This window comes from Canis lupus, chromosome 23 (assembly GCF_048164855.1).
Source record: "Canis lupus baileyi chromosome 23, mCanLup2.hap1, whole genome shotgun sequence".
In the NCBI taxonomy this organism is placed as follows: Eukaryota; Metazoa; Chordata; class Mammalia; order Carnivora; family Canidae; genus Canis; species Canis lupus.
This window is the reverse complement of record NC_132860.1, coordinates 10,712,889-10,739,131: the sequence shown is the minus strand read 5'-3', so window position 1 is coordinate 10,739,131 and position 26,243 is coordinate 10,712,889. Positions and strand designations below refer to the sequence as shown.

Here is a 26,243-nt window from a genome sequence, read left to right as displayed (position 1 = left end):
TCCCTCAGATGGCCAAGTCCTGGAAAGCACGGGGTGCCAATTTCCTCTGTGTCCCCTTCAGCACTGCTCCACTGCTCCCTTCTCCCCCTCACACAGAGACCCAAGGCTGGTGCTCAATCAATGACTATTGAATCAAATTTGTCGAGGAAAAGCTGCTGCCCATCTGCGTGGGGTGTGGGGACTCACAAGAAGGATATGACCCTCTGGGCCAGGCTATCTCAGCCCCCTGTAAACCTGCTCCTGGCTGGGCTTGGGACAAGACATCCCTGGAACGCACAGACTTCTCTCTGTTAGAGCTATAAGGCTCTGGACCCACCAGAGGTCTAGAGGGAGTCCCTCTGAGAGTCCCCAGAAGCTCAGCCTTGTTGGCACCTGGCACTTTCTTTATTCCCACCTTCCCCCAAGCTCTCCTGAATGCTCTGAGACGCTGATTCTGTTCTTCATGCTGGGATTCAAATCCATGCAGGGAAGGTTAATAAGAATAACTGATGAGGTACTATTGACTGCCCCCTCAGCTGACATGAGCTCCTTTAACTCTGACGAGCCTGGCCCCATGACTGCCGAAGCAGTGTTTTGTTTGTCCCTCCATGGGATCAAAGCTCCATATCTTCTTCCTTGGGGATTGCCTTTTCCAAAACAGCCTTTAGGATTTAGATTAAGAACGATTAATAAGAAGTATGTCTTTTTGAGAAGGATCAATGTTCAGCCTCCTAACATCTAAGGGGAAAAAAACCCCCTCGTCTTTTTATAGTAAATTGGAGATTTCTAGGAACTCTTCGTCTTCATTTTTTCTGCAGCTGGAAGTTGGCCAGAACTTCTGGGTATTATACTTCAAGCCAATATAATTGGCTAACTCCATAGAAAATGGCACTGTAATGTCTTAACACTGCACCGGACAGTGTTATCACTTCATTTAAGGAGCCTAACACTGCTCCACTGCTCCTCCTCCCTTCCTTTTCTCCTGTTAGCCCGGGGATTCATTTCCCATATTCACGGTTTCTTGAGCTTGTATCATTAAGTGACTGGCTGTGACACAGAGCTCTGGCGATTCACTGGCACAGCCTTGCAAGCACTACCTAGAATGCTACCGGCCCACACTAGCCAAGAGGACCAAAGAGAAACCAAGAGACATTGATCCCCAGTAGCTCACCACAAGCATCCCAGGCAATTCACCAGACAGGATAGTACTTCAAAACCAGCAGAAACCACACACATGCAGGGTGGCCACAACATGCAGGATGGGAGTTCATTCCTGGAAAATGGGCTGCCTCCCAGCCTAGCATGCAGAACAGGGGCAGTACCTTGGGGGTGGGTGGGAAGCTCCGTTCAGGAACAGGGGAGTTAGTGGGCTTGCCACTGTGGTTCTTTGCCTCCCAGTCCTCTGTTGGATTTCCTGTGTCCCCAGCACGGAAGGGGTGGTTGCCCAGTGCCTCTTCCAGTGCCGAGGGTAGCGGGCGGGTAGGAGTCAGGTCTTGGGTGGGAATAGATGGTGGGGGAGGGATGGGAATGGGGGGTGGAGTGCGTTGCACCCAGGGTGAAGATGAGGCACTCACACGGCCTGAGGATGAAAGGACAGGGGGTGCAGGGATCTTGGGGGATGGGTTGGAGGGTGGAGGGTGGGGCATCACAGGTAAGGCGGAGGGAGTCTTGGGAGGATAGTAGAACATGTCCAAGGGGATGTCATCCAGGTCAGTGGTGTGGAGGTGCAGCCCGCCTGCGAAGCGTCTCAGGGGTGGGGCCAGGGGAGACACCGAAGGTGGGGGAGGCGGGGGCCCCGTAGTCATCTGGGAGGTTACAAGGAAGTTCTGTAATTTTCTGACTCATGCTCCACTTCACAATACATTGAGTGTAATGCTTTTCTGTTTCTTTTGCTGCTGGAGACCCACCACCCACAAACCAGAATCATGGGGTATCACTTCTCTGTTACCTGGGTGCTCCAGTGAGCCCAAACCAAGTGGCCAGGAGGGAGCGCCCAAATGCAGGATGGTCCCAAGTTATGCCACATGTGGGTGATATGTAAGGTGACTATACTGTTTATCATCTAAACTGGAACAGACTTGATAGTGAAAGGGGCACTCTTAGCAATTACTCCAGGACAACACACCTAACCCAGACCATCTCAGAGGGGCTAGGACTTGGTGGTGACTCCAGAGATAAGCCCAGAAATATAGATGTGTCTCCCTCCTCAAGAGAGCAAGGCAGAGAGGGCTGGTAGGGGTGGCCCTGGACAATGAAGCTTGCCAGTGGCCACTCTGCCTCCCACTGTCCCCAGAGTGGGTCATTCTAAAGGCAACAGGAGGGCTTAATGTGGAAAGAAGGGCTCTGTTACCTCTGAAATCTCATTATCAGCAGAGGAAATCTGCTCAAGGCGTGTCTGACATAGCCTTTCCACCCAATACTGAATCTTTTCCGATTCCTCAAGGTCTTCTCGCTCTGTCTCAGACACCTAGGACCCAAGGACAGTGCAAAGGGAGAGGACAGAGGGCACACCTGAGTCCCATGTGGGTGGCACACTCATATCAGTAGCACAGAACCACTTCTTTTTAAAAGTACTGTTGGGTGCACCCACCCCCCAGAAAAGACCTCGGCTTGTTCCACCCGGCCCCAAAAGAGGTGGAAACCAAGAGGGAGAGGGTGCTAGGGGATCAGGGTGACTAAAGGCACTTGTAGGCAAAATCAGAGGAGGCGTTTGTAGCATTGTGTGGACCTAGCTGGGATTAGGCTTCCAGGGTCCCCACAAACTCTGAGGTTCTTGTGATTTTCCACGAATGATCCTTTTTTAGGCTCTTAGCACATTCCAAAAGTTTAACTTTGCTCTTTTTCCCTCCTCCAGGCTGCCTTGTCCTCAGAAGTACAAGTTGGATTTTATTTTTAATGTTGTAGCTTATTCGTTCCTAATGGCAGACCTAATGCACTTCACATTTTCCAGGATTACTCTGGTTTTATAATCTAATCAGCTTGGCATTCTGATTCATGGGAGCATTAAAGAGAAGCAGAACAATAATAACATCTCTAATAGCTAGGGAGTTAAGGTCACCTAACTCACCTAGGAAATAGGAATTACCCATGCTGGATGATTGCTTATGTCATGTCTTAAAGGGGATAGCCTTAGGTACATTTCCAGGTTAAAGAAGCCTAGCCTCAGATCCTTTTTTTTTTTTTTTAAGATTTATTTGAGAGAAAGTAAGAGAGAGAGCGAGCGAGAGCATGCATGGTGGGGACAGGCAGAGGGAGAAGCAAATTCCCCACTGAGCAGTGATCCCGACATGGGGCTTGATCCCAGGACCCCAAGATCATGACCCAAGCCAAAGGCAGATGCCTAGTCAACTGAACCACCCAGGCACCCCAGATATATCCTATGTTGACGGAAGCAGCTTCAGACTCATTGCCTGATTAATTGTGGAACAGCCTCAGATACCACTCCTATACAAAGGGTGAGCATCAGACCCATACTCTCAGAGCCAAGGCAGGTTGGAGAAATCTGGCCTTGGACTCGTAACCTGGGTAGAGGGGCCAACCTGACCTAGACCTGATGATAGGTGGCTGGAAGGCTAACTTCAGTTCTATAGTCTAGGCAGAGAGAGGGGTTAGCCTTGGAGTCATACCCTGAGTAGGGAGAAAGACTCCAGAGCCACACCTGGGCTGGACAGGCCTAGTCTTGGACTCATACTCTGCGGGGGCTGAGATGGTGGGGGCAGACTAAACCTCTAGCCAGGTGTGTAAGGGGCTAACCTAAGTGTGACAATCTGGGCAGAGAGGCTAGCCTCATACCCACACCTGAGCGAGGAGTCTAGTCTCTGTTCCAAATATACACCTAAGCCAGAAGCTAGTCTCCATGACCCTGGGCAGGTGGGATGATCCCACATTCCCGACTGAGCAGGGTTCACTCCATCCTTGGACTCCACTTGGGGAAAACAACTCGAGCTGGTCCCCCCAGGAGCATGGTGGGGAACAACCAAACTGTGTCCCTGGGATGCTCACCTGGCCTGTAAGTAGGACACATACCTCCTGGGCCAGCCGGTTTATCTTCAGTTGTTTCTCCTTTTCCAGCATTTCCTCTTTCTCTTTGTAAAGCTTTTGCTCAAACTCTAGTTCCTTCTTATTCTTTCTCAACTCCTGTAGGCTGTCATACTTGGTTTTCTTCTTATCCTTTCCTTTCTGAGCAAATGTGGCAGTGTTTACATGAGAAGGGTTACAAGGTCATGTTGAGGCTGGCACAGCACAGCAAACAGGGCATTCAGTCCACAGACAAGGCCAGAAAACCACCCTGTGGTGAGCCGCTCCCCCAGCGCTGCCCCTCTGTGCTGGGCACTGGACCTCCAGTCTAGGGCAGGCAAAAGGCTGCTTCCAACTGTGGAGTGGGAGACACATGCTCTGTGCCAGCCAGAACTGGCTTATGAGTTCACTAGCTAGCTGTGTGACCTTGGCTAAGTTCTTTGACCTCTCTGGGCCTGATTCACCTCATCTTCAAAACAGAACTACCTTCCCCATAGGCTTGCCATCAGAGCCAATAAAACAACATCTATAAAGGAGCTTTATAAACATGAAAGCACGATATAAATAAAATACATAGTATTTATGGCCTAGTATCTGGGTACATGCCTTCTCCATCAACTGGAAAGAAAGGTGTCTCATGTTCAGGTAACAGAGATGCATCCTGGGAAATTCTACAGAAAATCTGGGGGACCTGGCAGGCCTCATTTGCAGAGAGCCTCTGTCCTAAGCTGTGAGAGGTGGGAGTCAGCCTCAGACCTGAAAGTTCAGAGCCAGGGATGTCAGATTTTGCTCTGATGCTTAAGCTCCAGACCATTTAATCCTATAGAGGCCCTCTGAACTAGGCTCCTGAACTGAGGATTAGTCAGGAACTACAGGACTAGGAGATGAGGAGGGGGAAAAGGATAGCCTAACTGCCTTATACAGACTCTCAGGGTTCAAAAGGTTTGGGGATCAGAGATGCAAAGCAAACAGACTCCTTATTTTTCCCTGTTGGCATTGGACCCATAAAACCTGCTTTCCTGGCTGCTTCTCCCATGGGGTTGCAAGGAAGCCAAGGAGTAAGGAAGGAAGAAAATTAACGTTTAAGGACTGCCTAGGTGCCAAGGAATTTATGCTGATTATCTTATATGTAGGTATCATCCTCACTCTCTTGATGAGGGAGCCAAGACTCAGAGAGGTGAAGTCCCTTGCCAAGTGTCAAACACCTAGCAAGTGGTGGTGCCAGGATGTGGACCTAAGTCTTCCAGGTCCTACGTATTTTCTCCTGTGCCCAGATGAGCTAGCAGCAGCTGGGGGCATGGCAGGAGGGAGGGTCAGCCCCATCACACATGGCACAGAGGACAGAGCTAGCACTCAGCAGAGGGCACAGCAGAGAGTCAACACTCTGGGGTATTCCTCTGGGGTGGGGGAGGAAATTAGCCTGCTCACTGAGCTCACCCCCACCCCCAAACAAGCTTTTTTGGGAGTCTTCTCTCAGGATTCTTGAATCATCCCAGCATCCAAGGGCAGGAATGAGGAATTGAGTTGCTCAGCATTAGACACCAAACTTTGTCCCCAGCTGGAGAGGCTTGGGGGTGCAGTTATGGATCTATGAGGAGTCATCCTGCCTCCTGTCCCAAGCACAACCCCTACTCCCACGCATAGGCAACGTGCTTTGGAAATGGTCTCCCATCTTGGGCATAGAGGCCCACGCCCAGAGCAGTCTATGAACTCCTTGAGAAAATGATTCTCATTGCCTCAGAGTCCTGCTTGGTTCCTTGCCTACCATGTTGGCTCAGCTGATGGATGAACCCTGCCATCGTGTTATAGATCAGACCCCAATATCCCCCAAGAGGAGGCAAAAAACATTCTGCCTAACGGAAGCTTGCTAGAATAAGGGCATGACTCCTCGCAGGGCCCACCATGATAGGAACGGCCATTCGATGAGTTAACAACAAAACCCCCTCAAAACTACCAGTGCTAAGATTTTAGAGCCAGGGCTCGTGGATGGGGCAGGCAGATATGACAGTTTCTGTCCCTCTTCCAAGAAAGCAGCACCTGTTTACTGAAGCAGGCGGTTAAATTGTTCCATAGCATTGTCTACTGACCTCATACTGGCGCCCAGTGTACAGTTGCGTGTGAATCCGCCTCCCCTGGGGGACAGCGGGCTCCTGCTAGTAGAGCTGGTTTGCATGATTTAGTGAGAAGCTTCGTCAGAACCATGCACCCTTCAGGCTCTGATGCGGACTCTGTGGGGCTACAGGCCAGGGGACCTTGGGCCCCAGAGGGACTTACTGCCAGATTGGGAATAAAAGATATTGAATCTTTATCTTTTCAAATAAGGGAAATTTTGTGCATTGGTGATCATGGCTGTAGATGGCCACGTGTACTACCTGGGGACTAGCTGCTGGGAGACAACCCGTGTCACAGACTCTAGAGAAAGTGACAATGGATTTTCAGAGCCAGCACGAGGGATGTGATTCTATTGTCTGTTTAAGCTGTCAGTTCAATTCATGGCAAATAGTCCTTTCGGTCTGGGAGGAAAGGCACATGGGCTGGATGTGCTCTTGCTTTACCTAGAAGCAGTCTTTCTCTCTTTTGGAAGTGAAATGAAAACAAAAATACCAGCTATTCAGGTATATTGAAGGAATGAATAGAGGGAAACAGGTCTGCTTCTTTACCAACACCAATTTCTAAGTTACAGGATTTCCTGTGGGAGGTGTGTGTGTGTGTGTGTAGGAGATGCTAGTTCTCTTACATTTGCCTGGTTATTAGTATCTGGAAAAGATTTTACCTATCCATCTACTTTTAATTACTTTTTTTTCCAGCAAAATCCTGTGTGCGTGTGTGTGTGTGTGTGTGTGTGTGTGCACGTGCACTGTCCTCTCTAGGTGAGTTCTAGTGGAGACGGTGCATAGAGAATTAGATATCTAACCCAATGAGACATCCTAAGCCACAGAGTCAGGCTGTAGGATGAAAAAGGCAGTCTTATGAGAGTGGATCCTTTCTGAGACCATAGCAGGGAGAAAAAAAAAAAATCCCCCATGGTGCTCTGTCCTAAGTTGATTCAATGTCATATAAATCATGATTTGTGTGCCTAGGTAAAGATGCTAACCTCTGTCAGAAATAGTATTGCTGGCTATTTTTTTACTGTGTTGGAGGAAGCGGATAGATGTTTCTGGAACATCAGATATTCCCGTTTTACAGGCAGGGAGAAGCTATATAATCATCAAGATCAGCTAGCTGCACTGCTTTGGTTTCTGGGGAGCCAATATTTTGTGAGAAAGACCCAGTCGAGTGATAACACCTAAATTAGTTCACCAAGATTTATGCTGATGCCCGATTTCCAAATGCCAAGTCATCTCAAATATCCAATCTACAGATATTAACAGCGTTTTCATAATCAAATGCCAAAGTGATTTAGCAAGAAAAAGGACGAGAGCCTAATGGGGCCTGGAGATACAGTAATAAGGTTTAGAGAGAAAATTCAAGGCCCCAGAGACCAGGAAAATGCATTACCCTGGCACATGCAGATATTTCTAGGAGTTATGATTGGTGTGGCTCTTAGTCTCAACTCGAGGCAGCAAATCCCTGCCTGGCAGCCAATCTGTGTCTGGCACGCTTGGTCTTGTAACCTGTGCTGTGGACACCCAACCTGATATTTCACTCTGTCTGTCCATGGCTTCTGGTCTTGGCCCTCTGGTTCTAGTTGACAAGAGGAACAAAGTGGAAGCTTCCTGCTGTGGCCCTGCCCCTGCCCTGTGCCTCCTGGGCGGTGCCAGATGGTACTGGGGCAGCTCTCACCCCACGAATCCTTTCCCCCCACAACGCTTCTGTGACGGCGCCCTGCCATTTGACGTCAGACGGCCAGGGAGGTGCAGACAGGGTCCCCCTCCAAGTGAACAGGCCGGATTGCATCGTTTAGGATTGACAGGAAAAGCAACGATTCTTGGAAAGGCCAAGACCCACAGCAAACTCTGTGGCAAGCGGCACAGCACTCAGTCTCACGACCTACCTTCCGGATGGTCGGGAACTTGCCATCATAACGATAAAACCACCCAAAGGCTATGAGAACACAGAGAACAAGGAGATGAGACGCAGTTCAGCTCAGCCGGAGCATCCGCAGGCAGCAGCCCGGAGTTGGCATCTCAGGGAACGCGGGGCGCTGTGAGCTGACAAGTGGCACTGGCAACCCCCACAGCCAAGCGGCGCCCGAGCGCTGACCCTCTGCCCCCCTGGCCTCAGTGGGGTACCACGGTGGGCCCCGCGCTGCCTGCGAGAGGCCCTGGTTCCCTAGTAGGCCCCACCAACTGCTTCTCCCCGGGGGGTGCTGGCTTCAGAAGCCGGTGCCAGAAAATCGGAGACCGCCCTTGCGGGAGGGTGAGCTTTTCCCAAGCCACAGCTGCAGCCTGCTAACTAACGCAGGGCCCTGCCGGAAGAGAATGGGGCCTCTCCTGCCTGCTGTCTCATCCTTCTGTCCAAGGAATGGCCCCAGACAAAAGAAAGCCTGGGGTTGTGCCTGGAACGGCTGTCACGCAGAACAAAGCTGCCTTGTGTCACAGTGCGGGCCACGTGCCCCACTTTCGATGTTGAGGGAAGCGGCGATGACCGGGGTTGGCTCTGGGAAAGGCAGCGCAGGTGGCAGTGGGCAGATCTGCCCCCCCAGAAAAGCAGATCCCTACTAAGGCCAGATCACCAGGGCGCCTGCCCCTTGCTTTCCCCAGGCAACAGCATGACAGGGAAACCCCTTGAACCTCAAACTCCCTGGGCCGGCAGTGATCCCTTAGAGAATCACCCACCCTGACCAGCCTGAGTTCTAGAACAGGATCTCGAACACCTTCTGCTGGACCAAGTACTACCCACTTCCTTGCTGGATCTGGGGATACCTAGGGAGTCCGGGGGAGAGGCCAGAGCAGCAAAGGAAGGACCTGGGCTCCGGCAGGGCAATCCTTAAATATCTGAACCACGGCCTCAGCAGTTCTGGTGCGCATCAGCGGACGTTTCAGCTTGGCCCCGGTCCTGTCTGGAGGTGTTGCATGAAGCTGGGCTCGCATGGGCTGCGCACGGTACCCTGGTGGCCGTCGCGCAGGCCACCCAGAGCCGGGGGTCCCCAGAGCCGCATGTCTGCAGGGCCAGCAGGAGGCGGTGCGCAGGGGAGCAGAGCAGCGGGCCGGGAGCAAGCAAAGCGGGGGGGCAAACCTGCTCTCCCTGCTCCTCCGTGCCTCCATCTGGGTCGTCTGCTGGCTCAAGCTCGGGCTCCACTCCCTGATCGGCTACCCAGGAAAAGAGAGGAGGCTGGTGAACCGACAGGCACTCAGGAGACAGGGAGGCCAGTGGTGCTTCCCCTGAGGACCTCTAGCCGGCTCCCTCTCTGGAAACTGTGAGGTCAGGCGCAGGATCGAGGCTTAGGTGCCCCGAGCAAGATGGCCTGGCTCTGCGATGGTGCACGCAGGGCTTGCAACCCCGGGAGCTTTAGTTCCTGTCTGTAAGATGGGGATGGGACGCCTGGGTGGCTCAGTGTTGAGCATCCATCTGCCTTCAGCTCAGGTGGTGATCCCAGGATCTGGGATCGAGTCCCACATCAGGCTCCCCGCAGGGAGCCTGCTTCTCCCTCTGCCTGTGTCTCTGCCTCTCTCTGTCTCTCATGAATAAATAAACAAAATCTTAAAAAAACAAACAAACAAACAAACAAACCAGGGGCCTTGGATCAGACAGGCAAGTGAGGAGCTTTTTGCAGGGCATTCAGTTGACACTTGGGATGTGAGGGACAGAGGATGGGACTATCTGAGTCTTATACGCGAGTGGTGCTTACAGTGGAAGAACAGACCCTACTGGTTGCTCCCTCCCACCTTGGGAACTCTGGGTCCCCGGGGGGATGTTGGAGCTATGTGGGCAGGTTGGAGACCCCAAGGAGGTGAGGTGATTCCAAAGGGTAGAGGGGAGACGTGAATTCTGACATCACGTGGAGAATGGCAAAGCATCCATTCCAATGATTTCCAACCCGGACTTTGGCCTCCCTAGGACTGTGGAAGGTAGTGCAGGGCTCTGCTGTGAGCTGTTTATTCATATTTCAGATATTAATTAGAAGGACTTCCCCATTCACCTATGAAAAGGCTGTAAGTTAAGTTCCTTTGCTTTCAGCTCAATTTGTGTTTACTCAACAGTGGAACACTGATGCTTTCTTGCAAACAAGAATGACTCCTTAATACAACAATAGGAAGACAAATGATTACTGAATGGTTTGATAGGAAAAAAGTCTCAACTTCTAAACCCTGGGGTCTGTTGGGGGCAGAGGCTAATTGACGGGGTCCTTGATGGAGAGAAAAGCCTAGAAATATCTTATTTAAACCTCTTCATCTCCCAAAGCTCCTTTCAACTTTGGGATCCTTAATCCCTCTCCCTCACTGCTTTGAGTAAAGAGAGCTCTTCTGGGGCCTCTGTGACAATCTGTCCTGGGTCAGCAGAATGTTGGGGTTCTGCTGGGTTGGCCATGGGGAGGCAGGCATTGCCCCTGGGACAGTGATGGTGAGAGGAGCAGCCAGTTCCATGCACATCGTTAGGATGAGGGATTTCCTTTTTCAGGCCAAGAGATGCTCCACACTCTTTCCTGTCTGCTCAAAAACGTGTGCCCCTGCCTCTCACGGGCACAAAGCCCTGAGTCAGGTATAACCTATTGGCTAACTGGGCCCCAGAGCTAAAGAGTGGCCAGGGAGGAGCCAGCAGTGGCCTGGTCCCTGGTGGCCCAGCACAACATGGACTGTTCCAGCCTCCCAGGAATGGGGAGAGAGGCAAGAATGGAGCTGGCTCGGAGGCCTTCTTGCATCTCCTGACTTATTTCTCAACAAGATGGAATTGCCAGTGCATATGGGGGATGGATGGGAGCAGCAGCTGCCCCAGCTCAGGCAGACAGGCTTGGGGCATTAATCCCATGCTTTGCACATTCCTCAGAAAACATTTATATCTTCAAGCAAAGGGAAAGTTCTTGCTCCTTTATTCAAGAAGATTGATTTGGTTTAAAAGCACTAAATAAATAGCTAGCTAGAGAAAGGGTTTTTATTTTTTATAGTTCCTGAGAGGGTGTGTTTGCTCTGAAGCCAAGACCCAACTTCTAGAAAGGTACTAAATTGGCTAGGATTACTTTCATGAGAAGCAATTAAAATCGATTTCTCTCCTTTTGAAGCTCCTCTTTCACTCATAAGAGCAAATTAGCTCCCTGTCTAAAACACAGATTATTCACCAGGAATTTAGCTCTGGCCACATCCTCAACTAATACCAAATGTCAGGGGGGAGGCTGATGAGAGCTCGCTTTGTCCTTCTGAGAGGACCCTGAGATGACACCATACCCTGCTGCCAGGAAGGAATGTGCTGGCAGGTATCTGCCTCGCCCCAGGGAGGGTGAAATGGGACCACCCAGATGCCCTGTCCAACCTCTTCATTGACCCAAGTGGACTGTGTTGGCAAGATGACGTCCCTCTAGGGCTCAGGTATGATCCAAAGTTGGGGCCAGAGTTGTCCAGACCCCATCACAAGATGCCGAATGGCTGTGACACAGGAGAGATGGGGAATCTTGGTTCTTAAGTATATAGATTCACCCCATATCTACAGGTTCCCAGGTCAGCTGAGCACAATCAGCCGCAGTAGAACTGGCCCTTTGTCATGTAAAGTGAGAGTAAGGCTCAATCTGGAATCCTGGACTCCTGATTACTATGGCCCCCAAGCTACCTTACTTGGCTTCCTACCACCAGCCGACTGGAGAAGCATGAAGACTGAGCCCCCACTTTGCTCTGGTGGTGTGAGCTGCCCCTTGAAAAGACATCCTGCCAGTTGGGGTTGAGAGCAGGTGGACAGGGGAACAGGTGGTGGAGGCCTGGCCTGAAATTGGAGGTAAGAACCCAGGATAGATGAAGAAAGGAGGGGTGAAGGGCAGAGGGAGCTGAGGCCCCAGGATGGCCACAGTTTGGGTCTCAGAGGGGTCTCAGTCCTCTTCCTGACTCCATCCCTGAAGGGATATGACCATAGCCTACACACAGGGATGCAGGTGGCAGGGGCGCTTCAGGTAAGCTCTCCCCACAGTACGCATCAGCCTTGGACCACCAGAGTTTTCTCCAACATGAGCATTTCCCCTCTTTCTGGCTGCTGTTGCACCCCGCTCTGACTCAGAATCAGGTGGGATGTGGACATGACACCCAGCAAACTGAGATGATGATCCCATGAGCAGCTCACTTTTGCCACAGCTCTCCATTCCCTGGTCAGCAGCGCAAAGGCATGGGGAGAGGTCCACCTACCTAAATCTATGTTGTGGGCGAGAGCCTGGCAGCAGGCCCCCAGGGACAGGGGGGCAGACAGATCCCACCCATCCCAGTGCCCCGGCAGATGGCTGCCCCTCTATGAAGAAGATGCAGCCCAAGGAGCCACGGACTCTTCACCTGGGGAAGTGGTGGTGAGTGGAGGAAGACCAGCATCTCTTTCTACATACTCCTCAAACCCCAGGCCCCAGAAAGAAGCCCCCTCCTGCAGCACATGATACGTACACTTAGGCTTGCGAAGGGGTATTGGGTGCACCTCTGCGGTGATGGTTTTAGGTGAGAGCAGCTGTTCCTTTGAGCCCCAGTCTTCTTCCCACTGCTTCTTAAACTTCTCCTCCTCTTCCACAATCCTGAAATAAGATCCCCATGCCTGTGACTGGGGTCAGGATTTTTACAGGCCCGCCCTCTGTCTCCTGGGAAACCCTAAACAGCCCGGGAAGAGGTCACGTGGCTCTAGCTATGCTGAAGAAAACAAAGTCCCTGGTACTCATCGTCGTAATCTGCATCGAGTGTGAATGTTACCCTGGGAATTACAAGACCACTTTCTAGTTACCCTAACACGATGGGCTTTACTAGAACTATGGAATGGCTACAGATAAAGGTGATCCACCAGGGGACAAGAGGGCCAGGCAAACCGGGCCTGGAGGTGGCCTCTGGCGGGCCACAGTCCCGAGAGCACACTCATGTCTGCACACTGACACGTGTGTGCAGGCATGGGGACCCAGGCACTCACTGCTCCATCTCCTTCCGGTATCTTTCATTCTCCTCTGCTGCCTTCTGGGCAATTTCCTTTTTCCTTCTGAAACACAAATTCATGGCATGTTGGAGTCTATGCAAGAGACATAGAACATCCAAGATGGCATGCTGGAGACTATGCAAGAAAAGTTAACTCTTCCTTGGAGCCAATTCCTGATTTGAGAAAGGTTTAAAATCTTTCTTCCAGGCTCCCATCCAAGGATGCCTGGACCAGATTTGGATGCTGGAGAAACAGGTCCAACAAAATCTGGGCCCCGTGTATGGTTTTGTCTGGCACTGCTGAGTGGAGATTCTGTGATGCCAGGGATGGGAGGCAGATCAACACAGGCCCCACTCTATGTGTCTACCTCCAAACACTTAGATAAAGTGACTGATGACAGGCAGGGCCTGGCTGGAGTGAGGTCCTCCAGGAAGAGGACCCTAGGCCCCATGTAGTCAGGGCTGCTGGCCAAGGCCAGGGCAATGGGCAGAGGTACCACCAGGGCTGGTTCTCCAGGCTCATTCTGTGATGGAGAAAAGAGGTGAAGATCCTGTTCACCTTCCTTTCCCAAATTCCTTTTACACTCTTAGAATGTATCTGGAGTTGACTGTGTGTGTGTGTGTGTGTGTGTGTGTGTGTGTGAATGGCTCACACCATTTATTCTTTCAGTCCATGATCTCGATCAGCTCCAGGAAGAGGGGCCTTATTACCACAGACAGGTATGAATCCCAGCTCAGCCATGTGTGCCTTTGTTCACAAGTGGTTTACCCTCTCTGCGTTAAGACCTCTCAGTCTCCTCACCTGTAAAATGGGTGAATATCATCTATCTTCCCGAGCTATTGTAGGAATTAAGTAAAACGTGAACAAGGCCCTGACACAAGACCAGCCACATGACTGATACTCAACAAATGTTAGCTACTTAGTGCTAATAGCATCCTCATCTTCCATACTCATGGGTTTTGGAAGTCAGGGGCTCTCCTCAGCTGCAGGGAAGAGCTTGGTGGTCTGGCAGCAAGGGATGGCTGCACTGACCACCACTGAACCCATGTGATCTGAAGACAGGCCTCAGGGGGGCAGGATGAATCTGGCCCAGGACTCAGTGGGCAGGAGCATCCCGGCTGGCCACACTTACTGTCGCTCCATCTCCTGCTGCTCCTGGAGGATCTTGTTGGACTCCATAGCCAGCCGCTTCTGCATGAGAAGCTCCTGCCGCTGCAGCTCACGCTGCCGTGCCTCCTCCAGCCGCTCCCGGTCTGTCAGGAACAGCTCCCGGCCCTCGGGGAGTGAAAAGAGGCCCCTTACTCAGTCTCCTGGGGAGGAACCTGGGTACCCACTGCCACAGCCCTGGGGACCAAGATGCAGGTTGTCTTCACTGTGGCTCCTGCCGTCTCTGAGCAAGCTTCTCCTGGCTGGGCAGAGATCTCTCCCTCTGCTCTCTCAGAGCTTTAGGAATAGAGACCCTCTGGCCTTTCCCGGGAGTGTGTGGCAGAGATCAGGGGTCTGAATGGCTGGGGCTGGAGGTCAGAGTTTAGGGCCCCCTATCGGGTCATCCTGGACTTACAGCTCCAGCTACAATGGAGATGGTCAGGCTGCGGCTACTCTTCAGCACGTTCACGGCCTGGGGGGACAAGCGGACGGTTGGCTGAAGCCTGACAGATCAGGGCGGTCAAGGTCTCTAGAGAGCACAGATGGTCTCAGACCGCGGCAGGGAGAGAGGGGCACGAGAAGTAGAGGGCAGACATGAAAACGACCAGTAGCTGAACACCCCACCTCTCACCTCCTTGTGGTCCAGGTTGGAGAAGTCGATGCCATTGACTTCGACAATCTGGTCCCCTGCCTGGTGTAGAAAGGGAGAAGGTTCAGCGTGTTTGCACTATCTGTAAGCCCACTCATCTGCACGAAGGGCTTCCCCTGGTGGCCAGGGTCAGATGTTGAGCCTTCAAGTGGCTGCACCTCAACTCTTCCTGATGAACACAGCAGTTAGAAAGCTCTGATTGGATCCTCTCAAGGTGCATCCACCTCATGTCTCTTTTATCAGTGGTCAAATATTATACTACTAGAGGTTCATTCCTTTGGCTTAATTTATGACATTTGCTTCAAAAATGTCATAAATCAGCTTGTAGACACAGGAGCCCTTTGGTTTCTCATATAGCTGAGGCTGTTTTGAGCCATGATAATAAATTGTATAACAGGTAACATCCATCAATCACCTACTATGTGCCAGGCACTGTTTGAAGTATATGTATTAATTAGCTTAATGAATTAATCCACACAATGACCCTAGAAGGAAGGCTATGCCCCCATTTTATAGGAGAGGAAACTGAAGCATAGCAACAGGAGGTAACTTGTCCAGAGTAGAGAGTAAGAGCTCTGGCTCTGGCCTCAGACCACCTAGGTTTGAATCCCAGCCCTATCACACTTATTACGTGATCTTATTATCACTTATTACACGATGTGAAAAATCACATACTCTCTCCAAGTCTCAGTTTCTCCATCTGTAAAATGAGGATAATGACACTACCTAATTCTCAGAGTTCTTGCAAATTTTAAAGACTTAGAACAATGTCCGACCCAGGAAACACTTAGTGAACATCAATTCTTTATTATTACTACATTCCCAAGCTCAGGAGAAAAGGCTTTTGGAGCTGGAGAAGACTGTAGAAAGGTCAAATGTGAAGCTTTCCTTGGGGGCGGGTAGGAATCATAGCCAGTGGCTGCTGGGAGAGGGCTGTGTGGGAAGGCCCGTGCCCCTGTCGCTGTGTGATCATCGTCTGACCCCTTACCCCACTGGGGTCGTGCCAGGGTCACTCACCTCTAACCCCACCTCGGCAGACAGGGAGCCAGGCTTCACGTGGCTGATAAAGATGCCGGGTTTCTGGACGGGCCCACTGGAAATGCTGTGGAAGAGATGGGAAATCAGGTGAGGCTCCGCTCATCCCTGCAGCATTGTTCATTGTCAGTGTCCTGTGCTCTCTGCCTGCATGTCCTGTGCTCTGGCCCCTGAGGCTCCAGGTCACCCAGGAGGCTCAGCACCCGTGGTGCTCCATTCTTCACCTGTCCAGCCTCATTTCCCTGTGGCAACCGCCACAAAAAAAATATTTGTAATTCCCACTATCCAATCCCTCACCCAATATATGGCACATGCCGTTTCGTCTCTCTTTCTAGTACTTCCCTATTCATTCCTTAAGACTCAAATGCTATCTCTTCTACAAGGTTCTCACCAAGTTCCTTCGTCTCTCCCAAGCCCCAGCTAGCTGCTCCCTCCTCAGCGCTCCTAAGATACTACACTAAGAATGGCATTTGTGCCATTATTTCCTCCTCTCACACCTGTGGCAGGCATCACTAATCGATCACAGCACTCTTTTCTATCAAATCTAGATACAGCCTTACAGTTCTTTCCAAAGCACAGGTGACCCTGGAACAACACGGGTTAGAACTGCATGGGTCCACTTATATGTGGATTTCTTACAGTATAGCACTGTAAATGTATTTTCTCTTCCTCGTGATTTTCTTTTTTAAGATTTTATTTATTTATTTGAGAGAAAGAGCACAAGCAGTGGGAAGGGCAGCAGGAGAAAGAGAAGCCGGCTCCCCAGCTGAGCAGGGAGCCCAATGCGGGGCTCAATCCCAGAATCCCAGGATCACAATCTGAGCCGAAGGCAGGCGCTTAACTGACTGAGCCGTCCAGGTGCCCCTTCCTTATGATTTTCTTAACAACAGTTTCTTTTTATAATATGTAAAACACAAAAGATGTGTTAAGCAACTGTTAATGTTATCAGTAAGGCTTCCAGTCCACAGTACACTATTAGTGAAATTTGGGGAGAGTCAGAAGTTTATACATGGATTTGGGATGATGCAGGGGGTCAGCGCCCCTGACCCTTGTGTTGTTCAAGGGCCAACCATAGTACTTGAGGCCGCGACCACTAATTGATTAGAAATAGCACAGTACGGGAGATCTATCTGCCATCTCTGACGCAAAACACAACTCCAGCAGAGCGCTTGCCACTCTACGCTGTAGCTCTTCAGCGGCTGGCTTCCACATTCACTGTATTCTATCTTGTAATCTCTTAGGAAGGAGGGACTTTATACCACTTATGCTTGGCAGAAAAGTGTTAAATAAATGTGAGTGGATGGGAATAATTTGAAAAACTTAATAACAGCTGACGTTTAACAGCTGCTCACTACCTACTAGGCACGAAGCTGGTACTTCTGTGATCTCCTCCGTCCTCACAACAACTAGTTTTGTGGGGATCCTAGGCTCAGAGTGGCTAAGCGACTAGTCCAAGGTTCTAGAGCTCATAGGTGCCAGAGCAGGGGCTGGAAACTGCATCTATAACTGTGGCACCTGTGTGCTTAATAAGGCCACCCCACGTGGCCTGATGCCTGTTTGCAATTCCCTGGCTGCTACTGAAGGAAGCCCACAAGGTAATAAATGACCAGGGAACCGTAACAGAGATCATCACTCGGACAGGCTCCTTTTGCAGTGACTGAAGCCCACCAAAGGAATGTGGGTCTGCTTTTGGGCTTCAGCTTCGTCATCTGTAAAATGGGCCTGTTAAAACTGTCCCTCTGGCCTTGGAAGGCTGTTGTGAGGCTCAGAAATCAGGCGCCGAGAAGTGTCATCTCTTCAGAAGCAGCAGTGAGAGAGGGGGAGGGGCTTAGGGGTGTACTGGGGTCTCTTAGTCATGAGTGACCCTCAGGGAAGGCCTGCCACCTACCTGCAGCCAAGGCCCCGGGATCCCACAAGGCTGATGAAGACCTTCTTCTCCTTGTTTTCCCGACTGCCGGGGAAGCTCAGGGTACTCCGCCCACCCTGGAGGAAGTATGAGATAAGGGTCACTGGGTGTCCAAGAGGCTCTTGATTTCACAAAGCCCTTTAGAGCAAGCACCGCTATCCCCACATGAGACTGCTCACTGATATATCCCTGGGGGGTATGTCTGCACCAGCTGGACCTGGCTGAGGGCCCAGCACCCTCAGGGACCTTCTGGATGCCCTCGGAGCCTGTCTGAAGCTCCTGAATGCACATCTCTGGGGCAACCCTCCCTTTGGGACTAGCTGCCCTTCCCTGAAGACAACCCCATCCAAACCCCAGCACAGGTGGCCCTGACCCTTACCTCGGATTCTGACACAAACTGATCCACGTACTGCCATTTGAGGGGTTCGTCAGGAGAGCTGGTGGGAAGGGGAAATAGAAGAGCAGTCATTAGAGAGAGATGTGTGAGGAGCCAGGCTCCAAATCCAGATCTGCCCGTCTGGAGCCTCCAGCCACCTCTGGCCCAGAAGCAGTGCTGGCCGGGCTGACGCCGGACCCCACAGCCAATCCCAGGACCCTGCGCCCACAGGGAAGAATCGCAGAGGAGGGTCCTGCTCACCTCTTCACAGGAATCAGGCCAATGTCTGTGGGAGAAAGGCAAGGCAGTTAGCACGGCTCCTATGCCCTCCCTTCCTCCCCCAGGAGCCAGGGACCCCGCTGCCTACCCCACCCTAGCCATGCCCCCCTCGAGTGCCCCCTGCCCTCTGGCCTCACTCACGTCTCACTTTGATGGACACAGTCTTCTTGGTCCTGATAAGGTTGATGACCTCCTCGTGGGTGCAGGAGGAGATGGAATATCCGTTGATGCGCACGATCTCATCCCCTACCTTGGCCACAGACGGAGGGAATGGGCACCAGGTTGAGGGGGCCTCAGGCAGCTGGGCAGGCTTGCCCCAGATGCTCTGGGCCTGCTCTCCGGGAAGAGGGACGCTGACCACACCTTCCCTCAGAAGAAACCTTGGCATGGACCCTAGTACTTTGTTATAACCAACGCACTCTCCATTAGTCTAAAGGATCCCATGGTAGTGACACTTCCAAGCAGTCTTTCTGACCCATTTTGCAGATGGGAGCACCAACACGGGAGGTGAAAGGCACAGAGAGTGGGCAGCAGAATGGAACTAGAACTCGGGACTCTGTGCCCTCATTTCAGTGCCCCCCTTTTTAAAGATTTTATTTATTTATTCATGAGAGACAGAGAGAGAGAGAGAGAGAGAGAGACAGGCAGAGGGAGAAGCAGGCTCCCTGTGGGGAGCCCGATGTGGGACTCAATCCCAGGACTCTGGGATCATGACCTGAGCCAAAGGCAGACATTCAACCACTGAGCCACCCGGGTGCCCCTTCAGGGCCCCTTTTGCCCCACTGGGTCACCATCAGGATCTGGAACCCATGCAAAGGACACCCCTTCACCTAGATTCAAGCAGCTCTTCCTTGGCCTTTGCCCCACCCCGCCCCAAGGAGCAAGCTCCCCAGTCTTTGTTAATCACTGTAACGCCGTAAGTGAGTCAGGGCGGGGAACTTCTATGATTCCTGATTCAAGTTCGCATCACTGACACACATGCAGTTTCTTTCTTCCCACCCTGTGGAAGCTCAGTGGACATTTTAACTCAGCCACAGCCCTGGCCTCTGACCCCCATGCTGGGCGAGCAAAGAACAGTGAATAAACACAAGGCTTTGGTGTCAGATGTCCTGGCTTCAAAACCCTGCTTCTATTCTCATTAGCTGAATGGTCTTGGGCAATTCTTTTTTTATTTATTTTTTATTTTTTTTATTACTCAAAAAAAACTTCATTATTTATTTAGGTTTCTGATTCTGTGCTTGTGCCTTCAAGACTTTCACAATGATTTCCTGCTCTTCAATAGGGAAAGCATGCTTGATCCTGTCAACAAACACACAGCACACATGGAACCACCATAACCCCTGCTGCTGTGTTTCTTCATTTTAGACCTTTTAAGAACTCTAGGTACCTGGGCACCCTGATGGTGCACTTGGTTAAGTGTCTGACTCTTGGTTTCAGCTCAGGTCATGATCTCAGGGTCATGAGATCGAGCCCCACATCGGGCTCTGCACCTAGTGAGGACTCTGTCCCTCCCCCTCTGTTCCTTCCCCACGCTCTCTTGCTCTCTTGAATAAATAAATAAATAATCTTAAAAAAAAAGAACTGTAGGTGTCACAGCACAAACTCCTCAAAGCTGGCCTGAGCACATGCCACATGCAGAGTTTGGTGCTTTCCTACTCTTCTTGGTCTAAAGGTAAATGATTCTATTAGCAGGGGTTCAGAGCAGCCTAGTTTTGTTCAAGGCTGTGCTATAGGATGGCCTACAACTGTGTGTCAAATGCTGGATCATTCTGAATGTCTATGGATGCTGTCCCCAGAAGAGGAAAAAGGACCTTGTGCAAGTCTCTTGAACCTTCTGAACCTCAGTTCCTCTCATCTGTAAAATGGGGAAATGTTCTGGTTGCTTCGAGAAGTGCTGGCCTACCTGTACATGTAGGCCAGCCAGCACCTGGTATACCATCAGTAATCAATAAATGGTCATTATTGTTATCATTAGTTGGGTCCAAGCCCTAAAGACTCCTGCTCTCTCTGCAGGACATCAAGCCTCATTGGATCAGGAGAGACAGGGGCTCACGGGCCTGCAGGGCCAGCCCTGGATACAGAGCTGTGGTGAGCTCATCCCCTGCTGGATGCTGCTGCAGGTCCCTCCCGGTGCCTTAGCTCTGGGGATCAGTCCCGAAGCTCTTCACTTAATAACTGCAGGGCTAGAGGGACCCTCAGTTATCAGATGAAACTGTGGCCCAGGGAGAAGATGTTATCTAAGGTCACGCAGCCTGAGCTGCAAAACAGGGACTGGATCCTGGGTGCCCCTCTCCAGCTTGAGGCCAGGCCAAGTCAACCGGCAGCTTAACTCACACCACATGTACTGTCCCTTTGGGGACCTGTTGGTACATGTAGGGGACACAACTTGACTCTGTGGGGTCTGGGAGCTGGGCAGGCACGCAGCCTGTGAGGGGTTCATCTAGGCCAACTCCCACCCTCTCAACATCCCAACAGAGTCACCTTTTCGATGTTATCACCTCAATGTTTCCCTTACACACCTCCACACACCCCAGTCCTCTTAGGGGCCTGATGAGAGTGGCAAGGGACTCAAAAAGACACCAGAGAGACGGGCTTGCTAAAGACCTCTCTAGGTTTCTAGGGACATCTCGTGTCAGGAGAGCGGCCAGGCTAGCTCCTTGTACCCACATTTTACAGCAACTCTATTTCTGTTAATCAAATGAGGAAACTGAGAATCAGAGAACAGAATGATTTGCTCAGGGCACCTGGGCGGCTCAGTGGTTGAGCGTCTGCCTGCCTTCGGCTTAGGCTGTGATCCCGGGGTCCTGGGATCGAGTCCCGCATTAGGCTCCCTGCATGGAGCCTGCTTCTCCCTCTGCCTGTGTCTCTGCCTCTCTCTCTCTCTCTCTTTCATGAATAAAAAAAAAGGCAGAGACACAGGCAGAGGGAGAAGCAGGCTCCATGCAGGGAGCCTAATGCGGGACTCGATCCCAGGACCCCGGGATCACAGCCTAAGCCGAAGGCAGGCAGACGCTCAACCACTGAGCCACCCAGGTGCCCCTAAATAAAATCTTAAAAAAAAAAACAAAAAAAACAAAAACAAAAGTCATTTGCTTGAGGTCACCCGGTTGGTAAACAGTGTTGCCGGGATTTGAAGTCAGGTCTCCCCTACAGACAACAAGTTTTGTCTCTTGGGCATCTAGAAGCAGAGAGGGAGGGCACCTGGCCAAGCCTGGCTGCAGTTCCCTACATCCTGTCCTCTCTGGATTCCTGCCACCTGTCACAAGTGACCTCAAGTCCCTCAGGAAAGGCAGAGATTACTCTGTCCATTTTACGGCTAGGACAACCAAGGCACACAGCATCATTCTCTAGCCCGGGACTGCAGAGCATGTGGTACAGTGTAGGCGGCCCTGTGCAGAGCAGAGGGCAAAGCTTCAGACAAGACACACTTGAAAAAAAATCTAAACTATATCCAGTAGGTGGACAAAACAGATCAAATCAGCAGGTCCTTCAGTCTAGCCAGGTTGTGTCTGAACATGTCCCTCCCCTGCCTTCCAGAATCTTCTCCTGTCTGCAGATCTCAGGCATGAGATCTTCCCAGAAACATGAACCTCAGACAGGTGAATGGATGCGGATGTTGTCCCCAAGCTCCTATGAGTGAGGTTCCCTGTGTTGTTCCTAAAAGGAACCTGTTTGGGACCCCAGTCAGAATGATTCCCATACAGCCCCTGGGGCTCAGGCTACCGTATCAGCTTTCCTCTCTCTCGCTCCAGCGTAGAACCGTGCAAAAGGCCCTTTGTGCAAAGGCCACAATGAAATGACGATCTGAGGGACGGGGGCACAAAGGACAGATGAGCCCGGCAGCCCAAGAAAGAGAAGATAATTTATAAGCCTGAGAAACAGGTGGGAGGGTAGACTTCTGAGTTGCATTAAAATGCCCCGATGGCCCCAATAGGCATCGTTGAGAAATGCCTGTCCTAGTAGGAGAGCTCGCCCTGGAAAAAAAGAGGGCCTCTGTCGATGCTGAGAGAGGAGCTCATTATGGTTTTTTTTTTTTTTTCCTCTGGCTGTGTTTCTGGGCTGGAAAATGTGCCCCACAGGAGAAGAGTAATGAAGTGGCTGAAATTTCAGCCGCCACTGGCGAGCCGTGAGACAGGGATTTAGAACAAAGCAATGTCTGTCCGCTCCCACTTCTGTACCGTAAGTCTTTGAGCCCCCCAAAGCCCCTGTCTTGGCAGCCTGATAACAAACATGCTGGCAGCTTTGAGGTGGGGGGGCTGGAAGGGTCTCTTCTATCTGGACGCACGAAAACCCAGCTCTGGGCTCCTCCAGCAGGAGCGAGATCTGGAGGTCAGCCCATCTCTGCTCATGCACAGAGGTGTGGGACCCCGAGGGAGAGGCACCCTGGAGTGCTGAAGACAGATCCCTGGGCCTGGCAGTCTGGAGACCTGGGTTCAGGTCCTGACTCGGCCACATCCTGGCTGTGACTTTACTCAAGTCTGTTAACTCTGGAAAATGGGGATGATATCATGAGGACCAGTTGTGAGCACGTCACCTGGCACAAAACAGGTGTTCATTAAATCTCCCTCCCTGCTTACCTAACGAACACTATGTGCTGGGCACTTTTGTTAGTACTTTAGGATATGAATCCACTGTCTCCTCATGACAACCCGATGAGGTAGGGAATGCTATTGTTATCCCCATTTTATAGATGAGAAAACTGAGGCATGGGGTTAAGTAATTTCTTCATAGTCCCATAGCTCATGAGTTGCAAAGCCAGGACAGTCTGGCTCTGGGGTCTATGCTCTCAAACACCACACTACAGTGGGATTTCCTTCTCCCTTCCGGTGAAAGGCTACACGGCCAGAGCTTCAGGTGCCAGGAGGTAACTACGCTCCTCCTTTGGGAAGTAGGGGGGGGGGGGGATTGCAGCAGCCAGGTTCCCAGCTTGACTGAAGAAAACAGGCGGCTGCCCGCAGCCTGATTTCTATGGGCCTGAGGAAAATCTGTCAGGATGTGTGGGCCTCTTCCTCCCCCAATGCCTCAGAAAGGCGAGGCGATCCCATTGTGAGGGGAGGCAGCAAGGCCGAGGCCCTGACCCCTTGTTCCGCGGGACTCTGCTCACTCACCTGGAGCCCAACGCTGTCAGCCTGACCGCCTTTGATGAGGTGGGAGATGAAGAGCCCGCAGCCAAACTCGAGGCCCCCACGAACACTGAGGCCCAGGCCTTCGGGGTGCAGACGGTCCAGACGCACCTCCTTCAGCTTCCTGCCATGGGAGGAGCCAGTGATGTCCCTCCCCGGTGACCTCTCCCACCCCTGCCTCTATCCTGGTGGCACCATCTGTACCTGGAGCGCCGGGGGGTCAGTTGGTCGTACTCCACCTGGTGCTTCAGCGGGATCAGGGGTCTGATGGCGTCAAATAGTGGCAGGCGGCTAGGCTCATTGATGACCAGCTTCAGGTCTCCCACGAACACGGCCACGTCCATGGTTCTGCAGAGACACGGGGAACACAGGGAGCCTCATCCATGGCCACGGCCTCTGACACCCAAGGATCCCCAGAGGAACTGGTCCCCAGCTGGGTCCTCACCCATTGAGTCCAGGCCTTGGAAGTGGAGAGAACGCTCCTGTAAAGCCCAGAGCCCCTAATTCTGGGCTAGGGGCCTCATGAGAGCTTCACTATTCCACATTTAATGTCACAAGGAAACAGGCCAGGTGGGGATTGTTAACCCAGTCTACAGATGAACTCAAGTCAGGATTCAAACTCAGCTCTGCCTAATTCTAAAGCACAGGATCTTTCCAGCCGGGAAAACTCGTGTGAGATGCTGGTGACCCCTCTCGAACCCTGGTCCCCACTTCTGCGCTACAGGTAAGCTGCCCTCACAGTATCCCTCCCATGACTCCTCCTCACACCTCTCAGACCCTCAGCATATTCGGCCTGCACTTCTCCAGCTGTCAGCCGGCCTGCTCATGCCTGTCTGATATTTTCTAAATGTATGTCACTCCCCTCCTCTAAACCCTTCAATGGCTCCGCACTGAGTATTTGTGTACGTATTTGCTAAGGCAAGTGCGTGGCATGTCCATGTGATTCCCAGGAGCATTGAGCGTCTGCCCCTCTCCCAGAGCCCCCAGGATGGGAGGGAGAGGTCCTTCCATCTCAGAACATCCAGCCCAGAGTTTCCCGGAGGCAGAGGTACCCGGCTGGTCCACAGGAGCTGGACCCCGCACACTTACTGGTGATACATCCGCAGCACGTCATACAGATAGTCCTTCTCTGCATCATTTTCAATCAGAAAATCCACCTGGAAAACCCAAGGGGAGAATTCTAACCCCAGGCCCAGCACGTCCATAGCAGATGCCAGGGGAGGGGTAGGCCACTGCCATTCCTCAGCATGTCCACAGGGCTGGGGCTGCGAGAGGAGGGCAGTCAGGGTCCTCTGACAGTAACACATCAGCCACATGCAGATCACCCTGATGCCACCAGAGTACTTGTGCACATCCAGATGTGGCCAGGCTGAACCTCTCCCCCGGGTGGATGCATAGTCAGATGCACACGCATGACCCTCCACTTGACAGCACAGTCCCGAGTGGCAATGCCAGTGTCAGCAACCCGGTCTGGAAGGAGCCCATCGTCTTACCTGATGGTGGCTATAGTGCCGGATAACCGCTTTCAGAAAGGATTTGGGCCACTCGCTCAGATAGCACATCCCACCCTCTGGAAGCACCCTACTGTCCTCCTGTATCACCAATGCCAGGGGCAACTCCACCCCATCCTGTCCTGGCCTAAGCTGGGTTGGCCCCGACTTCTGTCCACTAGTCAGCCTCCTGACCACTCCTTCACCTCTCCAGGTCCCTTCTGTCCCCCGCTTCCCCCCCAAGGGGAGAGTCAAGTTACATCATTTCAGGTTTGCTGACGTCAATGGCTGGGACTCCAAGGTCAAGGTCAGGAGCTGTTTCATTAGCACTTCAATCCCAAGGGACCTGGTGGGTAGAGGAGCCCCAAATTCCACTCCCTGGGACAGTGCAGCGTGAATCTCTATACATCATATCCTTGGCTCTCTCTCTTTAGCCTAAGACTGAGTAAGAGGGCAAGAAGGGCCTCAGGCTGGGAGGCGGATGAGGAGGCTCTGAGCTATGCATGGTCAGGAAATACTCTATAAGAGTGGGCTTGGACTCCCCTTAAATGAAGGCAGCCTTCAGGTGCGAGGAGGCAGGGCAGTCTCGCATGAGTCTATGACCCACTCTTTTGTGACAAGATGGAAGTGAGCTAAGAGGGACAGATCCAGAAGGGCTGTGGCAGATGTGTGCTGAGGAGTGATGGGAAGGTGGTGACCCAGGGCTGAGCTAAGAGGATAAAAGGAAGGCTCTAGACTAGAGCAACTGGAGTGCGTTCATCACTCAGCAGGCACCACTGGGCACTGTGCGCCTCTGCGGGCTGCTGCTGCCGCAGACTACAGCATGCCAGGGGCCCTCCCTGAGCGCCAGGTAGCAAGAGAATGGCACAAAGTGCCCTAGAGCAGGGGCTCCCTGAAGCCAGTCCTTGCACTGCTCCTTGTCGGCTCGTTCAGGTCCTATTGCTTGCTGACTGCCAACCGTGTCTGAGGAGCTTTACGTGAATTATCTTTAACCTTAGAACAAACCTCTGACGTGTGTGGATATTATCATCCCCATCTGATAGATGAGGAAATAAGGGTCGAAAAAGCAACAGAGCTGAGACTCCAACTTAAGACCGCTGCCTCCAAAACCTTTGCCTTTTTTCTAAGGCACACAGAGTATCTACTTGGTTCTATCCAGATAGAGATTTTTGTATGCATTTGTCTAATACACCAAAACCTTTGCCTTTTTCCTAACCACCAC

The 26,243-nt window shown here is 51.9% G+C and overlaps 1 protein-coding gene and 1 pseudogene across 3 annotated transcripts in view; both read right to left on the bottom strand.

The window, feature by feature from the left end:
• The window catches only part of USH1C (USH1 protein network component harmonin), a 45,370-nt gene that overhangs the window by 13,708 nt on the left and 5,419 nt on the right, over nt 1-26,243 (bottom strand). Inside the window, exons 2-18 of one of the 3 annotated variants that reach the window (XM_072793880.1) lie at nt 24,621-24,688; nt 23,736-23,879; nt 23,517-23,655; nt 18,550-18,658; nt 18,391-18,415; nt 18,133-18,190; nt 17,736-17,830; nt 15,830-15,914; nt 14,795-14,854; nt 14,579-14,635; nt 14,150-14,292; nt 13,015-13,080; nt 12,507-12,631; nt 7,991-8,040; nt 4,006-4,158; nt 2,330-2,446; nt 1,302-1,784 (exon numbers count right to left, since the gene is read on the bottom strand). In XM_072793880.1, coding sequence (XP_072649981.1) covers nt 1,302-1,784; nt 2,330-2,446; nt 4,006-4,158; nt 7,991-8,040; nt 12,507-12,631; nt 13,015-13,080; nt 14,150-14,292; nt 14,579-14,635; nt 14,795-14,854; nt 15,830-15,914; nt 17,736-17,830; nt 18,133-18,190; nt 18,391-18,415; nt 18,550-18,658; nt 23,517-23,655; nt 23,736-23,879; nt 24,621-24,688 — 1,977 coding nt within the window. Of the gene's footprint in view, nt 1-1,301; nt 1,785-2,329; nt 2,447-4,005; nt 4,159-7,990; nt 8,041-9,174; nt 9,249-12,506; nt 12,632-13,014; nt 13,081-14,149; nt 14,293-14,578; nt 14,636-14,794; nt 14,855-15,829; nt 15,915-17,735; nt 17,831-18,132; nt 18,191-18,390; nt 18,416-18,549; nt 18,659-23,516; nt 23,656-23,735; nt 23,880-24,620; nt 24,689-26,243 lie in introns of all 3 variants that reach the window. The other 2 variants (XM_072793877.1, XM_072793879.1) reach the window with 2 other exon arrangements.
• Nucleotides 19,623-20,176, bottom strand: LOC140615393 (large ribosomal subunit protein eL34-like; annotated as a pseudogene).